This window comes from Gloeophyllum trabeum, assembly GCF_000344685.1.
Source record: "Gloeophyllum trabeum ATCC 11539 unplaced genomic scaffold GLOTRscaffold_00001, whole genome shotgun sequence".
NCBI lineage: Eukaryota > Fungi > Basidiomycota > Agaricomycetes > Gloeophyllales > Gloeophyllaceae > Gloeophyllum > Gloeophyllum trabeum.
The window spans coordinates 693150-721015 of NW_006920410.1; the positions used below are offsets into that span (position 1 = coordinate 693150).

General features: G+C 55.2%; 10 protein-coding genes across 10 annotated transcripts; 5 read left to right on the forward strand and 5 right to left on the reverse strand.

The window, feature by feature from the left end:
• Positions 1-103: 103 nt before the first annotated feature.
• On the forward strand, positions 104-6636 carry GLOTRDRAFT_134893 (uncharacterized protein). Its single transcript, XM_007862427.1, has 17 exons — positions 104-246; positions 305-353; positions 406-478; positions 530-763; positions 813-967; positions 1021-1239; positions 1292-2314; positions 2370-2804; positions 2856-2975; positions 3026-3187; positions 3240-3350; positions 3398-3622; positions 3672-4099; positions 4153-4650; positions 4703-4893; positions 4948-6124; positions 6179-6636. Exons 1-17 carry the CDS (start codon positions 212-214, stop codon positions 6531-6533), a joined length of 5490 nt encoding a protein of 1829 aa, XP_007860618.1. The 5' UTR covers positions 104-211; the 3' UTR covers positions 6534-6636.
• A 215-nt stretch (positions 6637-6851) lies between these two features.
• Positions 6852-10733, forward strand: GLOTRDRAFT_134894 (Het-C-domain-containing protein). The gene is made up of 18 exons (XM_007862428.1): positions 6852-6970; positions 7024-7190; positions 7249-7275; positions 7331-7405; positions 7460-7525; positions 7590-7609; positions 7662-7764; positions 7815-8061; positions 8121-8217; positions 8278-8326; positions 8375-8660; positions 8724-8755; positions 8806-8880; positions 8939-8989; positions 9043-9126; positions 9179-9223; positions 9282-9642; positions 9693-10733. The coding sequence occupies exons 1-18, from the start codon at positions 6856-6858 to the stop codon at positions 10604-10606; spliced, it is 2814 nt and encodes a 937-aa protein (XP_007860619.1). The 5' UTR covers positions 6852-6855; the 3' UTR covers positions 10607-10733.
• Positions 10734-12634: 1901 nt separating this feature from the next.
• On the forward strand, positions 12635-13836 carry GLOTRDRAFT_108826 (uncharacterized protein). The gene has a single exon (XM_007862429.1). The coding sequence runs from the start codon at positions 12707-12709 to the stop codon at positions 13547-13549; it is 843 nt and encodes a 280-aa protein (XP_007860620.1). The 5' UTR covers positions 12635-12706; the 3' UTR covers positions 13550-13836.
• Positions 13837-13921: 85 nt separating this feature from the next.
• Positions 13922-15600, reverse strand: GLOTRDRAFT_67540 (FAD/NAD P-binding domain-containing protein). Its single transcript, XM_007862430.1, has 2 exons — positions 14940-15600; positions 13922-14871 (listed from the first exon to the last, which is right to left on the reverse strand). Exons 1-2 carry the CDS (start codon positions 15494-15496, stop codon positions 14121-14123), a joined length of 1308 nt encoding a protein of 435 aa, XP_007860621.1. The 5' UTR covers positions 15497-15600; the 3' UTR covers positions 13922-14120.
• A 353-nt stretch (positions 15601-15953) lies between these two features.
• GLOTRDRAFT_101998 (uncharacterized protein) lies at positions 15954-16592 on the forward strand (the record flags this gene model as incomplete). Its single annotated transcript, XM_007862431.1, has 3 exons — positions 15954-16064; positions 16176-16265; positions 16314-16592. 3 exons carry the CDS (start codon positions 15954-15956, stop codon positions 16590-16592), a joined length of 480 nt encoding a protein of 159 aa, XP_007860622.1.
• Positions 16576-17311, reverse strand: GLOTRDRAFT_134897 (tubulin binding cofactor A). The gene is made up of 4 exons (XM_007862432.1): positions 17148-17311; positions 16994-17099; positions 16850-16936; positions 16576-16791 (listed from the first exon to the last, which is right to left on the reverse strand). The coding sequence occupies exons 1-4, from the start codon at positions 17204-17206 to the stop codon at positions 16708-16710; spliced, it is 336 nt and encodes a 111-aa protein (XP_007860623.1). The 5' UTR covers positions 17207-17311; the 3' UTR covers positions 16576-16707.
• Positions 17312-19349: 2038 nt separating this feature from the next.
• Positions 19350-20253, reverse strand: GLOTRDRAFT_67546 (uncharacterized protein; the record flags this gene model as incomplete). Its single annotated transcript, XM_007862433.1, has 1 exon — positions 19350-20253. The coding sequence occupies exon 1, from the start codon at positions 20223-20225 to the stop codon at positions 19350-19352; it is 876 nt and encodes a 291-aa protein (XP_007860624.1). The 5' UTR covers positions 20226-20253.
• A 615-nt stretch (positions 20254-20868) lies between these two features.
• Positions 20869-21684, forward strand: GLOTRDRAFT_67547 (uncharacterized protein). The gene is made up of 2 exons (XM_007862434.1): positions 20869-21257; positions 21317-21684. Exons 1-2 carry the CDS (start codon positions 20953-20955, stop codon positions 21495-21497), a joined length of 486 nt encoding a protein of 161 aa, XP_007860625.1. The 5' UTR covers positions 20869-20952; the 3' UTR covers positions 21498-21684.
• A 68-nt stretch (positions 21685-21752) lies between these two features.
• GLOTRDRAFT_52076 (uncharacterized protein) lies at positions 21753-24873 on the reverse strand. The gene is made up of 6 exons (XM_007862143.1): positions 24760-24873; positions 24454-24702; positions 23990-24398; positions 23764-23903; positions 23621-23711; positions 21753-23567 (listed from the first exon to the last, which is right to left on the reverse strand). Exons 2-6 carry the CDS (start codon positions 24599-24601, stop codon positions 23468-23470), a joined length of 888 nt encoding a protein of 295 aa, XP_007860334.1. The 5' UTR covers positions 24602-24702; positions 24760-24873; the 3' UTR covers positions 21753-23467.
• Positions 24874-25828: 955 nt separating this feature from the next.
• GLOTRDRAFT_52078 (uncharacterized protein) lies at positions 25829-27500 on the reverse strand. The gene is made up of 9 exons (XM_007862144.1): positions 27308-27500; positions 27211-27241; positions 27119-27154; positions 26993-27063; positions 26867-26936; positions 26704-26804; positions 26439-26604; positions 26260-26338; positions 25829-26192 (listed from the first exon to the last, which is right to left on the reverse strand). The coding sequence occupies exons 1-9, from the start codon at positions 27310-27312 to the stop codon at positions 26176-26178; spliced, it is 576 nt and encodes a 191-aa protein (XP_007860335.1). The 5' UTR covers positions 27313-27500; the 3' UTR covers positions 25829-26175.
• Between the last annotated feature and the right edge of the window lie 366 nt (positions 27501-27866).

The window sequence follows — 27866 nt, forward strand, 5'->3', positions numbered from 1 at the left end:
CGAGATCCGAATCTTTGATCCGTGGCCGTGACGCTCCGTGACGCCGAGTCACACCAGCTGTGTCACCCTTGCCGTCGCCACTCTCATTGTTGACGGCGCTGAACGTCCTCATCGTCGTAGCTGGTGCTGCCCGATACTGCCCGTTTTTGATTAGAAAAGCGCGGGTACTCTATATTCTTGAACCTGGCAGAGAGACTATGCTGTAGCAAAGATGCAGCGCGAATACATCAGGCGTGGCTTCACGATATACGTCCCTTCACATTCCCTCTGTCTTTGTCGTCCTGACCGTGTTTTCCGTATCTACTAGCCATCAAAAGGTTGTTCTCGAGATAGACTTTTCTGGGGGTGCTTGGGTAGCGTGCTTTCCACGTCGTTTGTCGATAGGCGTTGCTCATGGGCGCACAGGGCTACACAGAGATCACCATTGTGCCCTACAGCGAGAATCTGAAGACAATCCATCTTCATTCGCGGCAATGCTGTGAGTAAGCTTGGATATTTGTCTGCTTTTGGTTGATACGATGTCGTGCAGATATTCATTCGGTTACTGTCGCGTCACAACCCGCGGACTTCATCCATCATGATCCTCTCTCCTCCCTAAACATTTCCAACCCGGATTGCCACAATCACCCCGAGCTGAAGAGGAGGGTGTACTCGGCCCTGCAAGAAGGCGATGAGGGTGAACTCTCCATCGCACTTCCCGCTGGGATAAAGATTGGGGAAGGGAAGTCAAATTCATCTCTCAATGGGGGTGTCGTCAGCGAAGGTACGTTCCTTTTGCTAGAAGTTGTCTTCGCTTACTTACGCGCGGATAGTGGGAACCCCAGAACCGCAGACTCCAGGGCCATCGGCTCACCGCGCCAACAATGTCGTTAAGGAGTACGCGCCCCTTACCGTGAAGATATTTTACAGCCTGCGCAATCCCGCAGAGGGTCTGCAGTTCGTTCTTCCATCCGATGCGTACCCCTTTGTAAGCGTCACACTCAATGAATCGCGATGCAGCTGAACTAATCGTCTCTTTAGCGCGTGCCGCACGTTTATACTTCTCCGACGTGCCCGGATGCGGCGAGGTGTTGGGTGCCTTGTGTGGATAACCTCTGGGAGCGGTGCACTTGGGAGTTCGAATTCGTGGTTCCAAAATATCTGGAGGAGCCGACGTCTGGTTCGGAAGACGACGGCCAAGAGGGGTCTCAAGGAGAGCATCCTACCGTTGTAGTATGCAGTGGAGAGCTGGCAGAACAGGTGCGTGTACTCTTAGTGGTCATGTTTCTCCTGTCATTAACTCTCTCTTTAGGTCTCGCATCCGCACAACTCGAACAAGACCATCTTTCTGTTCTCGCAGACGGTGCTCACGTCCGTTCAGCACATTGCCTGGGCAGCGGGCCCGTTCCACGTGCACCCCATTCCTGCCGACCATAACGCTTCTGAGGATCCTTCCGGCGTTGCGCAACCACTCATGCATGCGTTCTGCCTCCCCGGATACGAATCGCAGCTGGTCAACAGCGTCTCGTTCATCCGCTCTGCGATGAACTTCTACTCCACGGAGTTCGGGTCGTACCCTTTCGGTTCGTATAAGATGGTTTTTGTCGATGACATGCCGCAGCCGCGATCAGACAGCGCGACGCTGTCTCTTATTACTGTTGACTTACTCCATGGGGATGACGCCATTGATCAAGTATACGAAACTCGCCATTCGCTGAGCCATGCTTTGGCGTGCCAATGGGTCGGCATCAATATCCACCAGAAGACGTGGTCGGATACTTGGCTTGTGAACGGCCTGGGGTTGTATATCTGTGCGCTTTTCCTTCGGAAGCTGATGGGCAATAATGAGTACCGGTTCCGCATGAAGAAGGATTGCCAGAGAGTACTCGAATATGACAATGGGTCTATGCCTCCAATTTGCCAGCCAAATAATCCTGATCCGCCCGATGCTGCCCTGCTGCCCTTCGTCAACCTCAAGGCCCCTCTGGTTCTACACATCCTCGACCGGCGCCTCTGCAAATCCGGCACATCGCTCGGCCTGTCGCGCGTACTGCCAAAACTCTTTCTGTCCGCGATCAGCGGCGAGATGGCGGCGAACGCGCTGTCGACGCACGCGTTCCTGCGGATATGCCGCAAGGTGAGCGGGATGGAGCCGCGCACGTTCGCGGACCAGTGGATCTACGGGAGCGGGTGCCCGACGTTTGGTTTTTCGGCGTCGTTCAACCGGAAGAAGATGGCGGTGGAGATTAGCATGCGCCAGGAGGCGCCGGCGTACCTCGCGGCGGGCGACAATGAGGTGATGAAGACGCTGATGAAGCCGGTGCCGTTTTTTGAGGTCGGTGCTCTTCGCGTTGCAGTTGCGAGGGGTGATCACTGACCTTTTTTTGAAGGGTCAAATGACGATACGCATACATGAGGCGGACGGGACGCCGTATGAACATGTGTTGGATATTAGGAGCCCGTTCAAGCGGTATGAGGTGCCATTTAATACGAAGTATAAGCGCGTACGGAGGAATACCAAGCGGTATCTCGCGAGGCAGGCGGCCGCGCAGGCTGCAGCGGAGGGCGACCAGGACGCGGCTGAAGCTATGGGGCTGATTGATATGGGCTTTGGCCTGGAGATTTGGGAAAAGGAGAATGAGAGAGAGAACTGGAAAGTTGTAGACTGGACGGAGGAGGACGAGCAGCAGATGTCGGGTGCGACGTACGAGTGGATACGCATCGACGCGGATTTTGAGTGGATTGCGGCTATTGCTTTTGAGCAACCCGATTTTATGTGGGTGTCGCAGCTACAGCGGGACCGCGATGTCGTTGCGCAGTTGGAGGTGAGTGTTGGTTTGGTTATGGGTGATAGGGTGTTGATGTGGGTGATGTAGGCCGTTGAGGCGCTCGCGCGGCAGCCTACGGCTGTTGTTTCGAGTACGCTGACGAAGACGGTGCTCGTGTCGAATTATTTCTTCCGTATTCGGTGCGAGGCGGCGGCGGCTTTGGTTACTGTAAGTTGGTATGCCCTTTTCGTTTGGTGCGAGGCTCACTATTATACAAGTGTGCTGTGTCGAGATTGAATTTCTTGGGGTTATTCCATCTGTTGAAGCTTTTCTTGCGGTATTGCTATGAACCGGAAGATCAGAATCAGGATCTTTTCCAGTACACTTACGTACCGAAGCCAAACGACTTTTCTGACATTGCAGAGTACTTCGTGCGGAAGGTGGGTACGGGTGGTTTGTACTGGATGGTCGTAATCTCACACAGCGCTCAAGAGCATCCTGAACGCAATATCGAGGGTCCGGTTAGAGGATGGCAAGACGCCGGCAATTATCAGGAAGTTCCTGACCGACCAGTTGCGTTATAACGACAATACGGCGAACCCGGTACGTATTATTGCCTGTGGGGAGAGGTCCCTTCTGACAATGCGTAGTACCACGACGCATTCTACATTTGCAATATCATATCGGCACTCGCTTGTGCTACGGTTTCGGTTGCGCCTCCGGAACGTGGGGAGCTTCTTCAGACGGAGTCGAAGGACTATTCGGAGGAGGACATTCGTCTGATGAAGGATGCGGTGGCGGAGGTTGATCGTTATCGGAGTATGGATCGCCTGATTCCGTCTCCTCATAACGTGGTTACTGTCGCGGCTTTAGAGGTCCGTGATTCCATTTCTCTCGCTGTAGCGCATTCTCACATTATAGTAGTTCTATATGGTGCTTGCCATGGCAAATCTCATTCCGAACGATGCGCGGGTGTACTTCCCGCTCACTCGCGAAGGCAACGGAACCCAAGTCCGCATTGCCGCGTTCGACGGATTATTCCTTACCAAATGGTACACGCCGAAGATCATGGCGTACATCCTGGCGGTTATGGCGCACGACTCTTGCCGTGTCGTTCGGCGGCATGTGGCGAGAAATGCAGTGCAGAGCCTGGCTTTGCTTGTCGCTATGGGTGAAATGAAGTCGTCCTTGAAGGAGACAGAGTCGTTGCTAATCGAGGAGGACGGGGCTACGCCGGAGAAAGTGAAAGAGGCAAAGAAGAGCGAGGTTGATTTGATGATCAAGATCCTGCGGAAGGATAGGGAGGTGGGGAAGAACGAGGCTTTGCGTGAATACCTCATGCCGATTGCCTTGTAAGCTCTCATTTCCATGGCGGTTATCAGCTTTATTGACCTCGTCATTGCAGGGCGCCGGATGCGGACCAAGAGGTTCGATGGTGCCTGCTAAAAATGGCTGACCTACTTGTCCGTGGTGCGGAGGAGGCGCCGCCGAAAGTTACGATTTATCTGCCACCGACGCCGGTCGTGGAGCAAGCACCTCCGCTCCCGACAGTCAGGGTACCTCTGAAATCCCAGCGCACGCTGAAGACGACGAGTAGTGCTCCAAAGATTACCCTGCCCACCAAGGCTGTGTTGTCCCCAAGCACGCCTGGCCTTGAGACTCCTAGGGTTGCTAATGCTGGCGTGAACGGTCAACGAGCTATATTTGCCCAGCCTGCGGTAAAGGGCAAGAAGGGCGCCGTGGTGAATGGAAAGAAGGAGAAGAAGGCACCCGCAGCGCAAGCTGCTGGCATGAGTATCAACGACCTCCGCGCGTGCCGGAACGCGTTGCAGAAGCTTAGGGGATATAAGCACGCGCCGCTGTTCCTCCAGCCCGTCGATCCAGTGCGAGATAAGGCCCCTAAGTAAGTCATGTTGATTCTTTGCGGCCTTCCAAATCTCACACTGCTATCGTAGTTATTTCGAGATTATCAAGAATCCAATGGATCTCAGTACCATGGGGGCCAAGCTGGAGGCGGGGCAGTATCACGATCGATTCGCCTTTGAGGCTGACTTCCGGCTGATGATCTCGAATGCGAAAACGTACAACGTCCAGGGGTCATATGCCTACAATGAAGCGGTGGCTATGGAGTCCTTCTTCGATAAACGTAAGACACTCTTTAGCTTGTTGCGTAAGAAGTGTCTGATATATTGTTATATAGAATGGGCCAGAATCAATAAGACGCTCGAGGCTGCTGACAAGGCTCACCAAGCGCAACCGTCCAAAGTGGAACCGGAGGAACCACCAGCCGTCCCTCCTGTGGCGTTACGTCCGCCAGTGAAACGCCCCGTTGACCTACCAGCTGCACCTCCTGTGCCAGCCAGACCCACCATCAAGCTGAAAGTCGGTGGAGGTAGTGCTGCGCCGAAGGCTCAGGGCGAGCCTTCGACCCCTGCCGCCGCACCTACACCAAAGGTCAAGGGGCGGAAACCCAAAGTACCCGCTGCTCCACCAGTACCCTCAGCTCCTGATGTCGACGACGAGCTGCTCGAGGAGGTCATCGCGATCGAGCGGGAGAAGGGCGAGCGGCATCCGCCGCCGGCGGAGGTGATGACCACGCCTTCGTCGTCCAAGCGGAAAGCACCCCACCCGGCTGCTGAGGAGGATGGGGAGGAAGAGCTGTTGGCCCTGGCCACGCCCGAGAAGAAGCAGCGGTCGTCTCCCAACGAGGAGGCTGCTTCCGGGCTGTCGCCTGTGCCGGAGAAAGTGACCGAGAGGCCCAAGAATGCGGGCACGAAGCTGACTCTGAGTGTCAAAAAGACCAAGAAGCCTGCCCCTCCTGCCCCTCCACCGGCTGAACCGTCTCCTGCGAAAGCCTCTACAAAGGGCAAGGAGAAGGAGAAGCCGAAGGAGGCTGTACCTACACCTACGCCTGCGGCTACTACTGCTCCGGCAACCCCAGCGAAGCCTAGCAAAACAAAGAAGCCGTCCGCGACGCCGGCGCAGCCCACGCCCATTAACGAGAAGAGGTGCCGAGAGATATTGAAGACATTGCTCAGGATGCCGGAGGCGCTGATTTTCTCTCGCCCTGTCGACCCAGAGCTCGATGGGTGCCCTACGTACTACGACGAGATTGAGCATCCGATGGATCTGGGTACTATGGAGAAGAAGCTTAAGGAGGGGAAATATTTGACCATGGAAGAGTTCCAGGCGGATATGGAGCTTATTTTCAGTAACTGCCGGAAGTTCAATCCGCCGACGACTTATCCGGTGAACTGTGCCGATGCCGTCGAAAGGGCGTTCAAGAAGGAGTGGGCAAAGGCCACCGAGAAGCGTCTGAGCTGGTCAGAGAAACGGTCGTTACAGGCTTTCATGAATAAGCTGGTCGCTGAGGACGTGTGCGTGCTTTCTGTTCTCAAATTGAGGTGAAGATTGACACAGCTTTCGTTCAGCTCTTGGGTGTTCCGAGAGCCCGTCGACCCGGAGAAGCTCGGTATACCGACCTACTTCGACGTGATACCGCGCCATCAAGCCCGAGACCTGCGGACTATCCGCCAGAAGCTCGACGCGGACAAGTACGATTCCATCGAAGCGTTTGAGGCAGACTTGGACCTCATGATCCGGAACGCAATCACGTTCAACGGTGCCGATTCTGAGGTAGGCAAGATTGCCGTGGTGGTCAGGAATCGGTATAGGGAGCTGCTGTCCAATGTCAAGATGCAGGCGGCGAAGAAGAGAAAGGAGACGGATACTAAGGGGGGGAGCGCGACGCCGCAGCCGGTCAACAAGCGGGCGAAGATTGCATAAGGCGAAGGACTATTGGTACTGTATATTGTAATGCTAGTGTTGTATTTTTGTATTGCTATCTTATTCGCGGCTGCATACACCTCTTATTGAGCTCGACACACCGTTGCCACAGGTTGCCACATTTGCATCTTATCGATGTGGCATTGATGGCGGCTGTGCGATTGTTACGCGCCTAAAGCCCATCTGCAATCGAGATGACATCACGGCCTGCTTGCCAGTGTTGCCACTTCAAGTATGTCTAGGCAAGGTCTTGGCATTCCGATGAAGCCTTTATATCGCTGCGCAGAGTGGCGACCCTCCTAACAACTACAATACGACCGCCATGCCGCCCTCTGTCACGACTACTTTCTTGATTTTGTCGGTTTTGCTGCTGGCCTTGCCGTCGGGGACGTATGCTTTCGGTGCAGGCGATATCCCGGACTTTGCGTACTTGAATGGTATGGACATTCATACCATATGGAAACCGAGATCTGATACAATCGCAACGTAGACAAGGCCTTCCGCCATGGAGATATTGAAAATATCCTCACTGAACTCGCCAAAACTACTGGTCAGGCTGCTGCTGGCGGGGGCCTCCTCAGCTTGGCTCAGAACCTCTTGAGTACCGCTGCTGGTGGCTCGAAGTTCTCAAAGAACGATGTAAAGAAAGTGTACTTTGTGAGTGGCCGCCTCACAGTACGGATAGTATCATGTTACTGAACTTGATATTTCCAAGGGAAACTGGTTGCGAGATTATTCTCAGGTAGAATGCATTCTGCCCTTCCGTGTAGCGGATGCACGAAACTGATCTATTGTAGGCTATGGACATCGGAGGATTGAGCAAGCTTTCGGCTGATACTCTGGTTCTGATAATCGCTGTTCTTGGATTTATGGTGCGGTAGTGTCCTTGTTTGTACACGATCCTTTATTGATACCTCCGTCTACAGACCTTCGGCTTTGCCACGCAGGAGTTTGAGGTCACCCCTGATCGCCTTGGCGTATATTTACCAGTGGTAAGCCTACTGGCTTACTCATAATTCAAAGGGTTCGATGTTGATGGTATTGCGACTTGCGCAGGAACACATTGACAATCCCAAGTATGAAGTCATCTGCGCTTTCACTGATCACAGGTTAACTTGCATACTGCAGGGGTTACGCTGAGAAGGAGGGAGATGCGCGCCAATACCATCCCAAGCTTCGCCCTCCTGTCGACCCTCGCGAACTCGAAATCGACGAGCGGACTGGCATGAAGGTAAGCTTGGCTCATATAGCGCTATTCATGTCTAACCTTCTCCTCCTTAGAACTACATGGCGACCGAAGACGGCGGATGGGACACTTCCACCGCACACATTCGACGCGTTTTCCGCGCCTGCATCGAGAACGGCCGACGGGCACAGGGACGCGACGGCCCCGAGTTGTATGAAGCCTACAGGCTGCTCGGGACGGGTTTGCACACTCTCGAGGACTTGCTTGCACACAGTAACTGGTGCGAGCTAACACTCAGGAAGATGGGGCATCAGGAGGTGTTTTGCCACGTTGGTGACAACGGCAAGTAATTCTCCGGCAAAGACGTCTAGGATATACTGATTTCAATGGTTTGGGTGCAGTTACTGTAAATACCCCCAACGGCCCTGCGCCGCCGCTCGTCACTGGTACCTTTGGTGGCGCCGATTTCTTGCACTCGCTCATGGGTGAGGCTACCGAGTAAGTGCATGGATTTTTCATCTAGGAAAGGCAGTGTACTCAATTTCATGTGAACTGCAGCCACCTGAGTCAGACCAGCGTTGTCGACCTCACCTCGAAGATGTCCGAGGTATTGTACCACGTCCTCCACTTTCTTCCTTTCTAAAAATTCCTCCAGGCGCAAGGCAAGCAAGACACCATCGGTCCGCTCAAGGACCTCCTCTCCAAGTTCTCCCTTGGCTCAGACTCGTCCGATTCGCGCGCGTCGCAGGCGGACGACCTGCAGGCGAAGTCGAAGGCATACGAGTTCAACCCGGACGACATCGCGCCGCCTGAGGTGCAGCAGCAGCTGTGGGAGGTGCTCAAGTGGCGCGACGACATCATGCGCGAGATTTTGCAGAAGATCGAGATGATACCCGGGCTGAGCGAGTTGATCGATGGGTTTACGGACGCGCTGAATGCCTGTGGGTTTACTGTTTTTTCCCGTGAGGAAGAGACGGGGAAGACTGATGTTTTGCGCTGGGTAGATGTGTATACGGTTCTGGCGCCTTGGCTTACGGTAAGGCTTTGGATTCGGGAAGACAGTTTCTGAACTAAAATGCCCCCTAGCCGATTGTCCAGCAAGTTACCACAGTCTTGGGGGAGGGCAGCAAGGCTGTCATTAACTCGGCAGACGAATACGAGGTAAGAGGTTATTCTCACTCCCTCATTTGAGCTCGATTACAACAGATATCCTATATAGGTTTTCAACAACCCGGACGCCTCTGATCCCTCGCATAGTTTGCTATCCAAGGTGGGCCACTTTCTGGTGTTACACCCCGCTCCGGTGCTCATCTTCCAACCCAGGACCACTTCCAGCTGATCTTGAACGAGCCTGCGGGCAAGGTCGCCCAGGTTGTCGTTCAATACGCCGTGAACCTCATAGTTCAGGTAATGACCAATGGAATGTTCCATTAGTGTCCGATGTTAACTATGCTATCAGGCGTGGTATAACGATAACGAGGACCCGGATCAGGTCATCAGCAAGGTACGTTTGACTGCCGGTTGATATTCACGGCTTTGGGTGTTCACCATATACTACCTAGATCCTCGAAGCCTTCCACCATCCGTACTACGGGAACCAGAACTCGGAGATCCAGCACGCGATGTTCACGGCGATGGACAAGTGGTTCGGCTCGCTGGGATCGGAGGAGGGCCAGCAGGTCATCCAGGCGCTGACGAAGGAGAGCGTGAAGGCTGGGAGGAATAAGCGCCAAGGCTCGGACGATGGGACGCAGACGTACGGTGTGGGCGGAGACGGCCAGGTCGGCGGGTATGGACAGCAGCAGCAAGGCGGATATGGACGCCAGCAACAGCAAAGTGGGTACGGTGGCCAGCAAAGTGGGTATGGTGGCCAGCAAGGCGGATATGGTGGCCAGCAAGGTGGATACGGCGGCCAACAGAGTGGTAAGTCGAACATAAGGTGCTCCAAACTCGGACTGACGTGTGCCCTATAGGCCGGCGTACACCTACCTACGGCGCCGAAACTGCGGAGCATACTAGACACAGCTCCCGGCGCCAGGAGGAAGATACGTACCAGTCGAGCGAGACGCGGACGTATGGGAGCAGCTATAGCGAGGAGACGCCCGGGGAGAGCTATGGGCGCCGCCGGCAGGATGTGGATAGTGGGTACGAGCCGACGTATGGAGGGGGGCGGGAGGGAGAAGGGTATGGAGGTGGCCGCCAGCAAGAAGGTTATGGAGGTGGCCGCCAGGAAGGGTACGGAGCTAGCCGCCAACAAGAGGGATACGAAGGCGAAGGCTATGCAGGCGGTCGTACTCAGGAGTCGTACGGCGGCGGAGAGTCATACGAGCAGCCTCAGGGCCACCACCACAAGAATCACCACAGAAAGGAGGAAGACTCGTACGGCGGAGAAGAGTATGGCTCCTCCCAGCGCACGGGCTACCAGCAAGAGGAGTCCTACGGCGGGCGTCGTGATGATAATGAGGGTGAGTATCAGCCGTCGTATGAGCGCTCTTCTGAGGGGCGGGGCGGGTATGAGAGGCAGGAGGGGTATGGCCGCGAGGCTGCCCTGGAGACGGAGTCACGCATGTATGGAGGGCGTGAAGGAGGGTATGGCGAGCAAGGATATGGAGGCCGTCCGGGATACGGAGAGCAGGAGCAACGGGGCTACCAGGGTGGTAGAGTTGCGGGTGAGGGCGAATACGGACGGGGAGGCGGTGAAAGTGAGTATGGACGGGGTGGTGGCGATCGTCCTGCCAGAGGATATGGCGGGGAAGGATATGGCGGGGATAGCCAGGAGACGTTTGGTGCTGAACGGCTGAGGCTGGATGAGGAGGGCGAAGGTGGGTATGGTCGTAGGAGGGAAGGGAGTGGCTATGGCGGAAACGAATATCAGAGCGGATATTAGACGAAGACAGCCAGAAGTACGCTTTCTAGTGTAACAATGTAGCCTGCTCTAAGTACTAGAGTAGACAGAATCAGCAGTGTATTAGTCTCGACTCTGTAGTCCGTATACTAGTAGACATGTGATTGGTATTCTCAGTAGTGCGGTAGACGTGACGTGATTGGCTGGAAGCTGTCCTTCATCCCAGCTAAAGTCCAACTCGGACGCCGTCCGCGGGTTCTGCTTCCGTGTCAACGACGACCGCGACGACGACCGCGACAACTAGCACGACTGACGCTAACTTTTATTGACTGTTCTTCAGACCGTGGATAGGATAACCTCAAGACGCGATGGCGACCACGACCACCGCGTCTCCAGTCGCGATCCCACCGACCAGCATACCCCTTCCGACGACGCCAGGCAGTAGTCCCTCAAAGCCCCTGCCGACTGTAACGTCTCCCAGCAAACATATATTCCCGGCGTCTCCCTCGCCGTCTAAAGCGCCTCTGCCTCACTCGCCCCTGACGTCGCCGACCATCTCCCCTTCCTATCAGCACAACAAGCCCAAGTTCGAGCCGAACCCGCACCCGTATGCTATCAAGACGACCTCTACAGCCTTGCTTGCGCGATCGAACTCATCGTCGCACAACGTCTCCACGCAGAGACATACTTACGTCCCCCCGTCCCCGTCCGCGGCGCGGCCGGTCTCGCCTACACACAACCGCCATAATAACAGCAGCGGAGGGAGTAATGGCGGGCATCGGTACACGAGGAGCCTGACGGGCGTACAGGACATCCCGGTCTTGCCCCCTGGTACGCTCGGGAACGGAAATGCGAACTCGAGGCCCCTTCCCGTTCCTCCTGGCAGCGCATCTGCCTCTACGCCCTCCCTTCTCCTCGAGAGCACGTCCCCCACTCCCCCGCGTCGGACAAAGCGCTCCGAGACTCTCCCTGTCCTACCGAGCACGCCCCCGCCCCCGCCGCCCGCGTTCAATCTCGAAGACCTGCCCGAGAACCCCAAGTTGTGGACGCCGGCACAGTTATCTGCGTACCTCACCAGTGCTCTCCGTGTGCGCGGCTCTGAGGGCGATAGTGACGTGCGACTACCCGACAGAGTTGCGAAGGATGTCGCTGCTTTCGTCAGGCAGGCCAGAATTGGGGGCAGAGCGTTTTTGAGACTGAATGAGGCGGATCTTGAAGGGTGAGTGGATTCATTACTTTACACCTGATAATCTTTTTATCCGCGGTTCCTGCTACGCGTGCTATATAGACCTACAACCGTAATTACCATCCCGGCGGTGGCTTTGTGGCACACCTTTGTACACGCATATATTCTACGCATCTCGTTCATTCATTCATATTTTCCTGGCTTTGCTCCTCCCTATGAAACCCGAGGACGCGATGAATGCTGACACCAAACCTCTCAGAATGGGCGTGAACAAGCTCTGGCGCGCCGCCCTCCTCAACGCGTCCCGCAACCTCCGGCAGAACATCCTGAAGGGCCGCATCTGGCCCTCGCCCGGCTCCTCTTCCCCCGACCCTGATAATTCCACTGCTACCGCCATCAACTCGGACTCAGACCTCGACACGAAAGTCGTGGACTCGGTGTATGGTAACCCCATGTACGCGTCGAGCGACTCGAGCCTGAGCAGCGCGGGGCAGGTGGAGGACCTGGTCGCGACGCCGTTCACGAAGGCTAAGCGTAGCAGGGTGAAGGTCAAAGAGCGCGTGAGGCACATCGAGGAGCGGTCACGGTCGCGCTCCGCGAGCGAGGTCAGCGCGAGCGAGAGCGAGGAGGGTGGCAGCAGGGAGAGGGAGGGCGCGAAGATGCAGAGGGCAAAGCGCGTCAAGTCGCGCCCGCTACCTATCCCGCCCACGCATTCCGCCCCTGGGTCTGCCACCGGATCTCCCTCCCCGAGTCCCTCGGCGCGAAGGCAGCTGCCGAAGCCGCCGTTCTCCTTTACTGACGGGGACGAGAGCGAGGAGCCGACGATGGAGGCGCTGCTCGCGGCGCAGAGCTCCGGCACGGGCAGCTGGGGCGCGCGCGCGTGGGAGGAGATCGACGCGGGCGCGGGGATCGTGACGGTCAAGCATATACCTGGGGAAGGGGCGGAAGCGGCGACGATGGGCCGCGTAGACGGAGAGAGGATGCGGGGGACGATTAGTCGCGGGACGGGGAAGGAGCGCGGAAGGGGGAGGGTGGTGACGAGTATTTTCCAGGGGGTGGATGCGGATGGGCAGGGCCTGACGAGGGAAGGGAGTGGCGGGAGCGAGGAAAGCGTGCCCGCGCCGGCCGAGTTAGAGAAGGATACCGCTGTTCTGGAGCCCTTTGAGCCGAAGTCTAGGGACGCTGAGGTGCAGTCCCCGCTGGTGGCGACTACTGAAGCGCAAGTGCAGTCCGAGGCTGCGTCCAGTTTGGATGCAGCGGTGCAGTCTCCTGTCGTCCTCACCGCCGACGTCGAGGTGCAGTCGCCGATCGTCCAGACAGCGGAAGCGGAGGTCCAATCACCCGTGGTGCGTACGGTCGATGTCCAGGTCCAGTCTCAGGGATCTCCGGAGGATCACGATAACACGGAGGCTGTCATACAGGAGCTGGAGAAGAAGCTCGAGGAGAGCAAGGCTGTCATTGAGCAGTTCAAGAAGAGGCTGGAGGGCGTTGAGAAAGGTATCGAGGAGATGGAGAAGACAGAGGCTCCAGTGATACACGCTGCATCGAAACCTCCTGTGACTGTCCCTGACACCACGGTCGCGCGTCGCCCGAAGTCAAGAGTGGGCGTGGCGACGTGCCTCGTGAACCGGCTCTTCAGAGTAATTGGCCTGTCCTCTCCTGCTGTCAATGCGGAAGGGAGGAGGGAGCAGGAGATGGATGTAGGAGACTTGCCTTCGTATGTGTTCCTTGTGGGGCTTGGTGTTTGCGCGGTTGTCTTGAAGACGTTGGTGAGGAGGATGAAGAGGGGGGTCCGGTGACCCTCTTTTCCTCGTCATTGGCTCTGGTTGATTATCTTCCGGCATATACGCTCCTTGTCTTGTTCATGCCCTGCTCTGTGCGACCTCCATCCCTCTTCCCCGGGCTGTTGTCTTTCTCTCAATTTTGTTCGTTATTTATCCGTTTTCCTGGCATCTCTTTCATCTATGTTGCTCCCATCTATCATATATGTCACGACCTGTCATGACCTTACGATACTAATGACTTCTTTGATTCTACTACTGCCTTGTACACGTTACGAGTCTGCATCTATAGGCATTTGACAATCCATGGTCCCAAAATGTTCGCCGAAACGCGGGTTACGTAAACTGTCCACAGAATGAGACTAACAAATCAGTAACAATACAACTAGAGATGAATCAGAAATAACGATACGTGCGGCTACTGGATACAGATGGTTGCTGAGGGTATACAGCGGGCGGGTACATGATGCATGCCTCTCCCTTCATGGGAAGTGTGGCAATGATAAGATGATTTAGAAACTATACTACTTACCTACGTTTGCCTACCTAGATCAAGACGAGAAAGGAGCTTCGAAGAGTTCCGTCAGAATCAGTACCCCTTCTCCGTGAGATGTTTGTCGACGGCTTCCTCCACCTTGTGTGCAAACAACTCGTCCCCAGAGGACTCCCTCGCAAGCTTGCACCAGATCCAGATGAACCAGTCGCGGATCCACCGCTGCCACGGGCCCATCCCCCTCTTGTTATTGGCGTTCCTGGTCGCCGCTATGATCGTCTTCTCGACCCTCGGCTTGCGGATCTGCGAGTAACTCTGTCCCGCGCACTCGGCCGCCTTGGCTTCGTCGGGGATTGCTTCGAGATAGCGTTTAAGGAGCATCGCGAACGTTGCGGCGTCCTCGACAGCGAAGGACACGCCCTGGCCCGATTCGGGCAGGGCAATGTGCCCTGCATCGCCAACCAGGACCGCACCCGGGCGATCCCAGCGCTCCAGGAACTCTGGCAGCCTGTAGCGCGGGAAGACGATGATATCGCTGACGCCCGGCGCGCCCGTGCACAGCGCGTCGATGATCTTCGGAATCGCGCCCTCAAAGCCCCGGAAGCGCGCCTGGAGCTGCTGCTTGATCGGCGCACGCGGGGAGTCGGGCGTCGCGGGCGTGTCCGACGCGTAGACGGACCACCACATCGCCTTGCGCTCGGCGGACTTGGTCGCGGGCCCGCTGCCGATGGGGCTGAAGCCGAAGAAGCCCATCGAGCCCCAGGTCATGATGAGCGGGCTCTGCGTGTGCTCGACGTACGGCTCAATGTAGGAGAGCGGCACGAAGCCGCCGATGCCGTTCAGGCCGCTGTGGGAGGGGGGTCAGTATGGTGGGATTTGAGGTTAAAATGGAGAGATACTCGCTAGTATTCGGACTCGACGTGTTTGCCCGCCACGAAATCGCGAATTGTGCTACGACGACCGTCCGCGCCGATCACTAGATCCGCCTCTTCGGTGGATCCGTCTTCGAAGGTTACTTTCATACAGCGGTCCGTGCCGGTAGAGTCTACTGACGCGACCTTGCGGCCGAACTGCACGTCCCCTGCTCCAGCATCGGCTTTTATGGCTTCCTCCAGGATACACTCGTGCACAGTAGCCCGTTGCACCATCAGGTTCGACCAGCCGTACCGCTCCTTCCTGCCCATGACGTACAGGCCGAGGAACTGATCCCTTGGCCCTGTCCTGAACTCTGCCATGGGGGCCTCGAAGCCCAGGGAGGTAATCTTCCGCGGCAGGGCTTCGTCGATGAGCGAGAGAGTACGGAGGCCGTTGGGAGCGAGACCGAGACCTCCGCCAATGATAGTTGACGTCTCGAGGGGGTTGGCATGTGCCTCAATGAGCTTGATAGAGTGATTGTCCGCGGGGAGGTATTTGCGGAGGAAGAGGAAGCTGGCGCATCCGCCTACACCTGCACCTATGATAATGATCCGCATATCGTAGATATGGTGGGGGTCTGTCCTCTGGCGGCCTTGTTATATGTGGAGACGCACAACTGTCCCCGGTGCCGGGAGATGACGCAGCCACTTTGGGAATGACCACAGAACCTGATGAGACGTCAGGGAGTTGAGCAAATGCATTGACACCTATCGTAAGACGTATACGCACCGGCCGGACACAAGCTGCACTGCGCATCTGAAGGGTGCTGCGGACTCGGAGGACCAGGTCTTGCCGCGAGGACGCGAGTTACTAGATCATGACTGTTTCTCTCTCTTCCCGCGGTTGAGCGGGTGTCCTCGGGCCTATCATTTGTTTAACTGACAGAACTCAAGAGTCGTTCAGTTCAGTAAGCAGGTGGCGGCACCGCCGGAGCATCTTGTCTTCCAATTGTGGCGGAACATTTCGCGAGAACTTGACTTCAAGTTTCTACACTATAAACGCTCGACTTCAATCATGGCGGCTGTGACTAATGGTAAGCCTGAGCAAGCAACCTCAGAGATAGATCCGGTGTGGTTGTCTAGCCGTACCGCGAGACAAATATATGCTCTGGGCGAGGTGGAGAAAGTGCGTTTCAGGTACTCGGTCGTTAACCCGTAGTGCTGATTCGCGACGCAGGACATCAGCCGCTTGCTCCAGCTGGCCGGCTCGTCTATACAACTACTGGCACTTCCTCAGACTGACAAGCCGGAGGACCACATGCCCCAAGGCGAGGAGCGCTCCGAGCAGTTTGTTGTGGAAGTGAGCGAATACTTCGAACGGCTGGACGTACGTCTCCTGGCTCTCCCCTTTGACTTGCACCCTAACCTCTCATAGGCGATACACATGGCCATACGCTCCTCCCTCGCGCACATCCGCCAGGCACGTTTCGCGCCCTCCACGATCAACGCTCCCGACCCTGGATTTGTCCCCCCGCCGCTCGGTGTCGGTATGCGCGGCGCGGACGCGAGCGACCACGACCCGACGCGGACGCGCGGCTTCCAGGAAGAGCGCGTCGAGCGCGACGCGTGGAAGGGCATCCTGGACGCGCTCACGCGGATCAAGCAAGCGCGGGACGAGGATAGGCGGAAGAAGGACGACGAGATGCAGGTGTAGGGGTATACGAGGTATATAGAGCACAGTACGTATCGTATCTTCTCTCCTTCCCCTTGTATGTACTATATTCAGCTAATATACCTGATGTGAATGAATCCTGGTCAGAGAGATCGCGTTACAGGTTCGCCTGCTCGAGGACATCTTCGCCCTCTAACAGCGCTGGGTCTTGCTGCAGCTCCGGCTCCTTCTTCGCAGCGACCTACGAGATCCATCGTCATCGGCAACAGGATCAAGACACTTAGAACCTCGATACTCACCACGAGATCCCTGAGCTCGAGGACCGTCGTTCCCAGCCGCTCCGACGTGTCCGCGACCATCTTCTCCGACTCCCTCAGCAAGTTTTGCTATCTCAAGCGGTCAGAAACGGTGTCTGCCCTGAAGTATGTCCCCGGTCGACTCACCGAATTGCGCACCTCCCAGCCCTCCGCACCGTCCGCGATCAGCTTGTCCACCTTCATCTTCCCCTCATCGGCCTCCTTCTTGTACAGCCCATGCTCCTTCAGCAACCTTACGCGGATCCTTAGTGGCTAGTGTGACAAGGATGAACAGACTCACCTCTTCGCTGCACCCGTCTTGATTTTGAGCTGTCGTCTGATCGTCGCAATGTCACTCATCTTCGGTTGTAGTGGTGTATGTCAATGCGAGTCTGTCCGGTGGACTCCACGTCCCAGTGGATTGCCACAGGTATAGCAGTGTTATCAGTGAGGTCATTAGCGTCAATATAAGCTTTCCAGGCGATGATCTACGAGATCCGGATCGATAAGAGAATAAGAATGTGAATTCCAACTTCTGGGCCATGTTTGGCCCGCGATAGACTGGGTTCGGTCGATTTCGGTTGTGTATGTATCTCCTACGAATACGCCTTTCAGCCAGTCCTTGTCGGAATTGACTAGCAGAAGATGATCTACAGGATCCAGATCACTAAGAAAATAAGAATTGGCGCAAGGATGTGAGGCGACGTGACCTCAATTTAGGGTTGACTTGTGGCGCTAAACTCCCTGGTGTATTTACTCAGGGTTGGAAAGAGCAGGAACCATCCGGCCCACCGGACTGGTGAGACGGAAAGCAGAATGATCATATCCCACATACAAATGAAATAGCGTACCGAGCCTAGCAGCTCGAGTAGCGTCATGTGCAAAAAGCTAATAGTGCCTTCCCCATAGATCAGGACGAATGACATGCGCTTGGACTTAGCTTGGACTGAACTCGCTGAGTACGCGTTCAACCAAAATCCCCCCTCATAGCTTCACATCTCGGGAGGGATAAGGCATAATAGACCACTAAGATTGCTGAAATTGTCCGCTGTGGACGATGCTATAATCAGAGCACAGGTGTGTGTTAGGTATAGTGGGTAAAAGGGGCCGCGGACTAAGTAGTAGATTCATACGTTGTTGACTTTCGAAGCGAATAGCACAATTGAAAGACCAAAATCCACGAACCTTAAAGACAGTGTCTGAGCCGGGACTTGAACTATATAGGCGCACCATCACTTCGTGCGATGCGCGTTCGTACACACGTCGTGGAACGTCTCGCTATGACTCGTACCGGGACCGAAAGGACTCTCACATTCGTGGAATCCCGCTGTTCCCGAGACGCCGCTCTTCCATCGAGGTGTCTTCCGAAGGGTTAGTTGCGGAAACCAGGCCACATATCCCCTCGGAAGAAGCACGATGTCAGGGATGAACTATGCTTGCACGCACAGCCAGCAGACTTACTATCGATTGTTCACTGAAGACAGCATGGAAGCGCCTAGTTTGTCCAAATCACTGATGAGGGTAAATCACCTTCACCTAAGGCAGCATGGGAGCACCTTGTTTGGTCTCCGAAAAAGGTGCAGCATCTCAAGCAAACGCAAAATACTGACGAGCATTAATCTGCGGACCTAGAATGCTCGCCGTCTCGTTCGCGAATAAAAGGCGCGCTCTGTAACACATTCCCTTCAGTCCTTCGCGGCGCTAATATTTTCGATCCACTCAGCAATCGAGAGCATGTCTACGAAGTAGGTTTGCTCGTACCTGTTGGGGTTTCAGTCTCATTTTATAAGTGCTCTAGGTACACCCTGCCGAGTCGACCTACTATATGGCTGACACCAGAGTTGAAGGCGAACATCGACAGCCTCGAGAGACCCATATCGTACATCTCGCTCAAGGGAACGGAGAATCCGGATGGCATGTATCACTTCCGGCTGTCAATGGTTCATGGGGAAGGCAAATTGACGTCCATACGGCTGGACATGAGGCCCTCTTACACCGACCCTAACCACCTCATGCGAGGCGTGCTCCTGATTGAATACAAGGAGTATGGAACCTCATTGTCGGCGGGTACTGATGACTTCGACGTCCCAGTCAAACCAGGGACCACAGCCGCCACGGCTCTGCGATTCTTAGTCGAAGAAAATCATTTTGATCAGTACGAGTGAGTGCTCCAGGCCCTGCGAAAGAAGTACGTTATTGACATTGCATACTATTCCGATAGTTTCGCCGACAATGGCACTGGGTGCCGTCACTGGTGTGCGCTCGCACTCGAGAAACTTGCCGAGATAGGAGTCGTTGATGCCAACGTCGGAGAGCGATTCCGACACTATGAGGCGGAACAGGCGAAGAAGTTGGGATCTAGGTTCCCAATGCCACGTACTGAAGGATGCTTCTACTAGTGAACTGACTTCAGCTACTGCACGATATTGTTACGAGGAATATTTCGGTGTACGACCAGACACGCCTTACTATGGAAAGGGTGCGATATCACGGCTATTCTGAGTTATTCTGAGTCAATCTGCATCCCAGAATGAGACACCGCATATCGCAACAGTTTGGGACGTACCAAGTTCATGATGTTAGGGGGCATGCATTCCAAACTGTATGAGATGGCTAATATGAAAGGAAGTTGGCCCGGCTTGTCACAGGAACCCGCGACGAAAGGTATCCACTTCGCCCACGACGTATGACTACCTGGGTGCATCTTGGCATATATAGACATGCTTGCCGCTTCAAACCAAGATGGATACCATCCTGCCTCCTCCCAGTCAATGACCCACAACTGCCCATCGTCGCCAAGGATGAGGTTGCGGAGGTGTAAGTCCATATGAGTGAAAACTAGGGGTGCGGTAGAGTCGAAAGGTGCCACGCCTAAGCCCTGTTTACGAAAACGCTGCATGACTAACAGGCGATTTTGGTACCACCTGGACAGTTCACGGTACGAGCGGAAGGGTCCACAGCCAAAACTGTTCAATAGACGGCCCTTGCAATATTTCGGTTGACCGTCGTCACTTGGTGGACCAGGAAATGGAGGAGAACCGATGCGACACGACATCTGCCTGAGCTGATAGATGTAATAACGGAGAGTTAGAGAGACACGGAATCGATACCACCAGCTAAGGGTTGGCCAGGCGTCATGCAGTGTACGGCCAGGAATGAATTGCTGCAGGAGATAGACTCCAGTGTAGGTAAGACATTCGACGAGACGTCCACACCTCGGAACAGGAATATTGGTCACAGTGCGGACCAATTCCGTTGAGAGCAGTTCTTGCTGCGCGGTTGAGTTTAATGCGCTCTTTGTAACTGTATCCCATGCGATCTTGATCACCCTGCGGGCGCCGCTATAGCCATCTGAGTCGGGTACAGAGACAGTGTCCATATCGACACTCGGTGAGCTTGAGATCAAGTCATTGATCTCTTTATCACTCCAAGACTCAGCCGAGGGAGGAAGGGCCTGTAGTGGTGAGACAATAAGTCATTCACTGTTGAAGAGATGAACCATGTATGACGAACATATTTATTACCATTCCGGTTACACAGCAGAAGAGGACGAAGAAGAGCATACAAGCAGCCCTCCAACTCCGTCCACACCGTATCAAGTAATAGTACGAGACCCATAAGGGAGTTGTATGGAGTGCAGTACGTCGGCAGAGATGATGTTCGCGTGATTCGTGAATAATAGGCTTGATCCTGCGCCTAATAAAACAGCCTCAGTAGACGAGCAACTGTCTTTGGTGAATCAGAATATCTTTTCAAGCGATGAGGCCTGAGGAACCACACCACGTGATGAGTCCTGGCACATGTGGGGGTGGCACTGGCAGTTCGCACTCGGTTCGCATTACTGCTGTAACCTGGTCCAGACTGCACATAACAATCTCAGTCTGTCTGAGTGCTGTTTCATTCGGCCCGAGTACTGTCTCGCTTGACGTGAGGGCTATCTCGCCCCTTTACCCTGCCAGTTGGTCGGAATGTCGAACATGTAGGCTATTGCTAGTACTGATCCAGGTTAACAATGTCAACTAGTACCTCGTAGCTCCTACACTCTACCCAGTCGAACCACCGTTTTCCCGGTCGGTGCCATTAAGAAGGACACTGGTTTGCTCCAGATGCCCGTCTCCCGCATCAGCGTTCGAGGTACTGAGACACCGGACGGCGAAGTCTTCCACTTCATCCTGGCTTTGGTGGCACCGAAAGACGAACATGGGGAGGAACGCTGCATCACCTTGAACAACAGCCCCTCGTACACGGATCCCAACCATCTCATGCGAGGCGTTTTGGTGATGGAATATCATGAAAGCGTGAAATCCGTTAGCCGAGCTCTAGATCCTCTGGACGTCGACGTCCGATCCAAAGTGACAGCCGCTACACTTTGCCATTTCTTGTTTGATGAACATCATGTCGAACAATACGAGTGAGCCATTCCCAGCTAGCTCACAGTAACACTCAATGCTTATGCTATGATCGTCTTAGGTTCAACGAGAACGGACAAGGGTGCCGCCATTGGTGCGCAACTGTTCTTGAAAAGCTTGCTGAGGGTGGCTTCGTCAGAGAGGACATCGGACAATTGTTTCAGCAATTCGAGAAGGAACATCACGCAAAATGGGGATCCAAATTCCCAATGCCGCGCATCGTGGGCTCATACTACGATTAGGTCTGCCTGCTAACATACCTAGTGCCTTATCGAGACGGGCAGGTTAACTTAATGTGCGTCTGGATGTTGGCTCACCCTCACAAAACACAATGCCGCCTACTGTCTGTCTACTGAGAGCCGGCCAACAGAATGAAGGAATACGAAAGAGAATTGACATCATACCAGTCTTCGGGTCCTACGAAACCGTAGACCTCGTGTTTCTCTCATTCCGAAGGATATCGTCTTATTGGTCGTAATTCAGACACTTCCCAACCTTGATGCTCGCTCCAGACAAATCATAGAAATACAGTCTCATAAATGTATAGCATCGTGAATACACAAAGGCTTGCACCAACTAGTAGCTACAAGACCAATGCATCATAACTGTGCTACCCTTCCCGCGCAGCGCAGATAAAAGAGCAGATTAAAGACGTCAATGAAGATGGGCGAGGTAAAAGGGGACGAGGCCACCAGTCAAGCTAGGTAGGGATCGTGAGGGCGCGGGGCGGAGGGGTAGCACATCAAGCCGTCGGGCAATCCGTCTTCTTCGATCGAGCCCCCGCAAGCGGGGACCACCGCGCGCGACAGCTGCGCATCCAGCGTCTTCTTCGACTCAACTTCTTCGCAACCGCAGGCGTGTCGGGACGCCATTTCGTTCTTCCAGGTGACCAGCGCTCGTCGCGTCGTGACTCAATCTTCGGAGCTCGGTTGTGGACTGGCCACGGTCGGCGTCAACGATGATGAATACTGGACGGGGAGTGTCGATCGGTTGGTAGATGAGGGCGGAAATCAGAAGGAATCATATTGAAGAGCAGATGGACCTGTTGGACGATTGCAGGGATATCCTTTGCCGATACCGCAATCAACCTCCTTTCCCAGACATGCAGCCACCTGGGCCGATGTATGCCTCGCGAAAGACACGATCGACCCTCGTCAGGGACGCAAAAGCGCACCCATCCAGGTAACTCGTCGGAAGAAGGTAGAAAGCGGATCAACGGCGCGGGTTGAATGGGGAGGATGGTGGGGGTGGACGTGAGATTGAGCGTAACCAGGCGTTCAATTCGTTAAGGCGCAGAGCAACCAAGAAATCCGTTATAAGTAGATGATAGCAATAAACAATATGCCGATGTATGAATCGTCGTGGGGGAAGGGGGATGTCGAATCTGGTGACTAGGATTGACAGAGCGGACCAGGGAAGGTCGGAATATTGTTCTTCGAGCGGCGGGAATGGACGGATAAGACGAGACAGCGTCAGCCAGTGTATCGGCGCGCGCGAGCAGAAGCCGCACTGAAGCGGTCCGCATCAGCGGCGCAGACAGATCGACTCGGAAGGCGATCACATGAGAGGACTCCGACGGTTTAAACTAAACAGAGGGCCACAGCAAGTCGTCGCGGCGGGCGAGACGCTTAGCGTCTGCAAGCCTCGGCCGGACTGGCAAGCGGCGGGTCCCAAAGTCGGCTCGGGTTGCCAGGTCACTGCGTCATGGATCGGGGTCCTTGGAATCCGTCTTGACGGCCAGTCTTCAAGGCGGTGTCGTGTAGACAGTGGTGCTCGCTGTAGAGCGCGATCCATCGCGCATATATGACCACGGGTCAGAGCGTCGACGAGAAAGCGCGACAAGCAGAGCGGTGCGGCACAGCCGCGGGGAGGATATGTGGGTGCCCGGAAGAGACAACGACGCGCGTCGCAAACGTGCATCCTCCGACCTAGCGCTCCGATAGTCAGCAGCGGAGGAAGGGGTAGTGGGGAATGGTCGTGAACGGGAGTCATGAAAAATGCAAGACGAGGAAGAGTGCGGGATGATGAATGCGGTAATTAAGAGATAGTCCGTGCTTGTGTTCTAGTCCATGAAAGATGCATGCCGTGACACCTGCAAACCCGCTACAGGCTTCGTAAACCCAATCCAGTCTCATAAAAATCGTCTGCGCTCGCGTGATTGCGCATTTTCTGATGCTTTTCTCCGAGGCAACGGCAAAACCACAAGGCCTAATTAGAAGCCTTGCGATTGGGGAGCGCCGACGGCTGCTGCTGCAGCTGCAGCGGCGGCATGGCGTTGCTCAGCGGTCCCGAGCATCAACGCCTCGTTGACCCTGATGAAGTCTATCAGGATTGGACGATGGCGCAGCAAACAAAGGGAACTCACTGTCGTAGCCGTTGCATCTCAGACTCGGCCTGTTGCACTCTCGCCGTGAGTTGCTGGTTCGTCATCTCGAGGTACTTGATGTGAGTGGTAGCTGTGGGGCATGGTCAGTAACGATTGTTTACTAGCGCTGAACCAAGACATACCCCGATCCAGTAAGCAGACCTTGCTGGACTTCTGGTTCGAAACTGGCAGAGCGTCCTTGAGCCTGCGGTACCCCTCCCGGAGTTCGTCCCGTCTCCTCTGCTCGGACTCGATGCGTTGGCGGCGAATTTCTTCGCGACGGCTTGCAACAGATCTGAGTCAGCAAAAGGAAGAAAGGCAAAGAAACCCTCAATCGGGGCAACAGAGGATAAAGCAGGAGACACTCACACATCGGCGTCCTTGGAGTTGGAGGAGGGAACAAAGTCACCGTCGTCCTCATCGTCACTCCCGAACTCATCGACCTTGGCGCGCCTCTTCCTCGAGGTTGTGCGAGCAGGGGGCATGGCACCGCCCAACGGGTTGAAGCGGTGCGACCGCGGGACTGCTGCGAGGGAAGCGGAGGACGCGGGCGAGTGGGTGCCACTGCCGCGACTGTTGCGCCTGCCGGTGGTCATACCGTCCGAGGACAGCTCGCCGCCGCTCATGTTGGAGAGAGCAGCAGGGTAGATGCTGGCCGAGTCCGAGGGCGTGAAGGGGCGGCCCGGGGACGGGGTGGTGTAGGTGCCCGACGAGTACGGGTAGTCACCGAGACCACTGGCAAGGTTCAGACCGGTGAAGCCCATCCTTGGGGACGATGCTGGAGGGGGACAAGTTGAGATGACGTCATCGGGTAGTTGTGAAGACGAACTCACGGTTCTGGGACGAGAGACCAAAGGGCGAGTTGGGAGGGTACTGGATGTAGTCGAGGCCGAGCATGGGGTCATACGTGAAGTTGGATGTGGCGTCCATGAAGGCCGGGGACTTGGGGTGCTCGAGGACGTGTTCGAGGTGGGCTTCCATTGAGAGGCGAAAGGCGAAGAGTGGGCCGAGTAAGATCAGAAAGCGCGAGCTAGTCGTGCAAAGAAACTAGTACAAGAGAGACTGGGAATAAGTAAACGCGTCTATATAGCGCGGGGTTAGTTACGGACAGTACAAAGCCGCAAAGACGCGGAACGCACCAGAGAACAAAGGCGGGAGCCGGCGGGGACAATAAAACAAGAACTAGAAGAGACAAAGGACGGTATCTCGCCGCGTCGAGGAAGGCGTCGGGTGGGAGAAGGCGGAGGGGGGATGGGGACTGCAGCGTAAGCCGGGGCGGTCTAAATAGACGGCGTCGACCAGACCTCGCGGCCTCGTGGCGTGCCTGTTCTCCCTCCGAGCGTCCCAGTCTCTCCGTCCTCGTCCCGTTTCTCCAAATGAACCGGCCATATGATTGACCTCCCGCGCCTCTATTTTCCGCATTCACACAGCGCGCCAGCAAATGGCAAGTCTGGGACGGTGCAACGGCGCCGCTCTAACCCAGTCGCCCGCTTCCAGTTCTCGCGAATACGCTTCGGGCAGAGCCTGCTCTCGGAAATGACGCCTCTCCATATCGAATTTGCCCTGCAATGGAAGATTGGGCTCCGGCCCATCCCTATCCTCCCCATTGTCTGTGAAAGCGTAGCTGATCCCTGCAGTATTAAACGATAGACGTCTTCCAGAACACACGGCGAGTATCCTTTGCCAGTCACCGTACCCGGTATTACTGACCATTACCCAACGCTAGTAACCTTACGCAGGCTTACGCGTCCTCAGATCGCAGCCCAAAGGGCAACTCTGAGCTCTCTGGTATCCTCCGCCCCGAACCCCGGTATCGATCTCCCAGAATTCCCATATCTGACCCAGCACCATCAAGATCCGAGCATCCGACTCTCTACGGTTACGTCCGCGAATCCTGTCTGAGCATTCTCGTCCTTAACGGAAACCTTCCCGTCCGCCCTGCCCGCCTTCTCGCCAGTGCTCTCATCTCTCACCGACCCGCATGCGCTCTGCAACGTTGCTTTCATTTCCCGACCTTCATCTTCCTTAATAGCATCAGTTTCTCGCGAGTCTCCCCGATTCCAAACCGCAGCAAGGTTCCGCCTGCTCGGCTCCCTCCTCGCCTACTGCCAAACTTGTCCATGGCTGCTCTTTGCTTATGAGGGTTCGAAGTCGAGGGTACCGACCGACTATCCTGAGGCGGTGTTCATCAAAATGATCCTGCGCAAAGGGGACATGGGGTAATATTCTCCGTACCGCGCCCCCTGCAGGGCGCCTCGAACCAAAGTTACAGGGACTGATCCACGCCAACATCTGGAGCGGAGCATGTGAAATGTAGTAGCTACTAAGTATCAGAAAATCAGTCATCTGGAAAGCAAGCGCAGAACTGGACGTAAGTGGATTTCGTAAGGTCGTGAGGGGTCGTAACATGATAGCCAACGGGCAACAACAACCAAGCAATGAAAGTAAAGTTGTCAATGTCTTCGAGATAAATAAGAATGGAGAGTCAGCAATAGGTCCCGTCACAATTACGTGCGCATAGGCACAAGTCCACTGTTGACAATTGTGGGGGCATGTTAGGCGTTGTAGTATCCTGAGGGACCACGCATCGTAAGAATAGGTCCCGGAATAATAACAGCAAAGAGCCGCCGCGAACGTACCTCCGTAGAACGGACCCTTGAGACCGGAGTAGTGCTCCAGCCGTTTCTCGAATCGCCATGTGAGGAAGAACATGTACATCTGTATAGCGGCACAAGAAATTTTCCAGTCAGTTCAGCAATCACGAGGGGGAGCACGTCGACAGCGGATCAAGAGTGCCACAGGCAACTTGGATACCCACCTGGAATGCAAGGTCAATGACCAGACTAAAAATGAACGCCCAATTCAGACTGTTGAATCCCGATGTACAGAACCCGGCAGGGAAGGACGATGTGCTGCTAGTATAGTCCGCATTCGAAGTCCAGACTTGGCCCCCGTTCGCGCACTCCCACTGGATCTTGTCCTTGCTGCGGTGCCGAACGCACATGGATGATGGGACAAGGTTAGAGCAGTCACACATGAGCTCGTGTTCGCGGGATGAATACCGGGGCAGAGGATTCACTTACCCGCGCTGCAGTTCCACGATCATCAGGATCGCGCGAACCGCGCAGATCACTATGACAAACGGCCAGAGGAACTTGCAGACTCGTGTCCAGATGTACGATCGCTGCGGCAGGGTCAGCTTCGGTTATAGGTTCCACCATCTCCAAATGAACCATGACCACTGACATTGGAGAGGGCGAAGATGTTGATGACGGCTAGGGCGCACACACCGACTCCAATACCACCGTAAATCTGCCTAGGGGGCAATAGCAGCTCAAAAACTTGGACCTGCTTCGGTGTTGGAATCGTTACCATTCAGGGAACTCGAAGAATAAATATTGGCCGTCGATGAGCAGGAACAAACCACCGGCAAGACTGTAGGCCTGCGCGACAACCGTGAATACGAAGATTCTGCTCCCTACGCAGTGAGACACGTACAGCAATGACTACAGCCCACGCAATTGCGCCCCCTCTCTGAATTTCCGACATTAACAACCTGACGCCATTACTCGGGAAATTCATGGACATACGAGTGGCAAAAGGAGGAGACAGTTATCACACCTATATCAAGCACCACTTAGTGAGCCATTACTGCGTCGGCTACGCGAAAACATCGCGATCACGTACCACATCGTGTTCGTAAGACTGTGAAAGGGTCGGACTTGCGAAAAGATAGGAGGCAATTACGCGAAACGTTCAAGAACAGGCGAACGACTTCTTCCGAATTCCTCTATAAATTTCCTGCCTTGAGCCTACTCGTCCGGACTGGAGAACAACGAAGGGTGGGGGTGTCGCTGTCGCGCAGCGGTGGTGGGACGCTGAAGCTGCCTAGGCTGGGAACGTGCGCCTCAGGCGAAGTTACAGAAGGTCTGTGACAGCGCGCATGTCATGGTGACAGTGACACCGACATCCCGACGTTCGTCCGGTGCGCCCTCCATGGCCAGGGACTTGGGTACGACATACTTTTGGCCGCGATGTTCTCTAGACTCTCCCTGAGTTGTTCGACGCTGCGGATGACGATGGGGGCAGGCGGCTCCGCGTGTCGTTGTCGAACGTGCTCGCAAACGATCGTGCGTTTTGCGTACGCGTCCTTTGTCATGAGCCAGAGCTATCCTCAGTATCTGAACCCTATCGTTTCCGAAGCGTTTTTCTGCTGCTTTGTCGGCTGTTTTCTCGGTGCGCCATG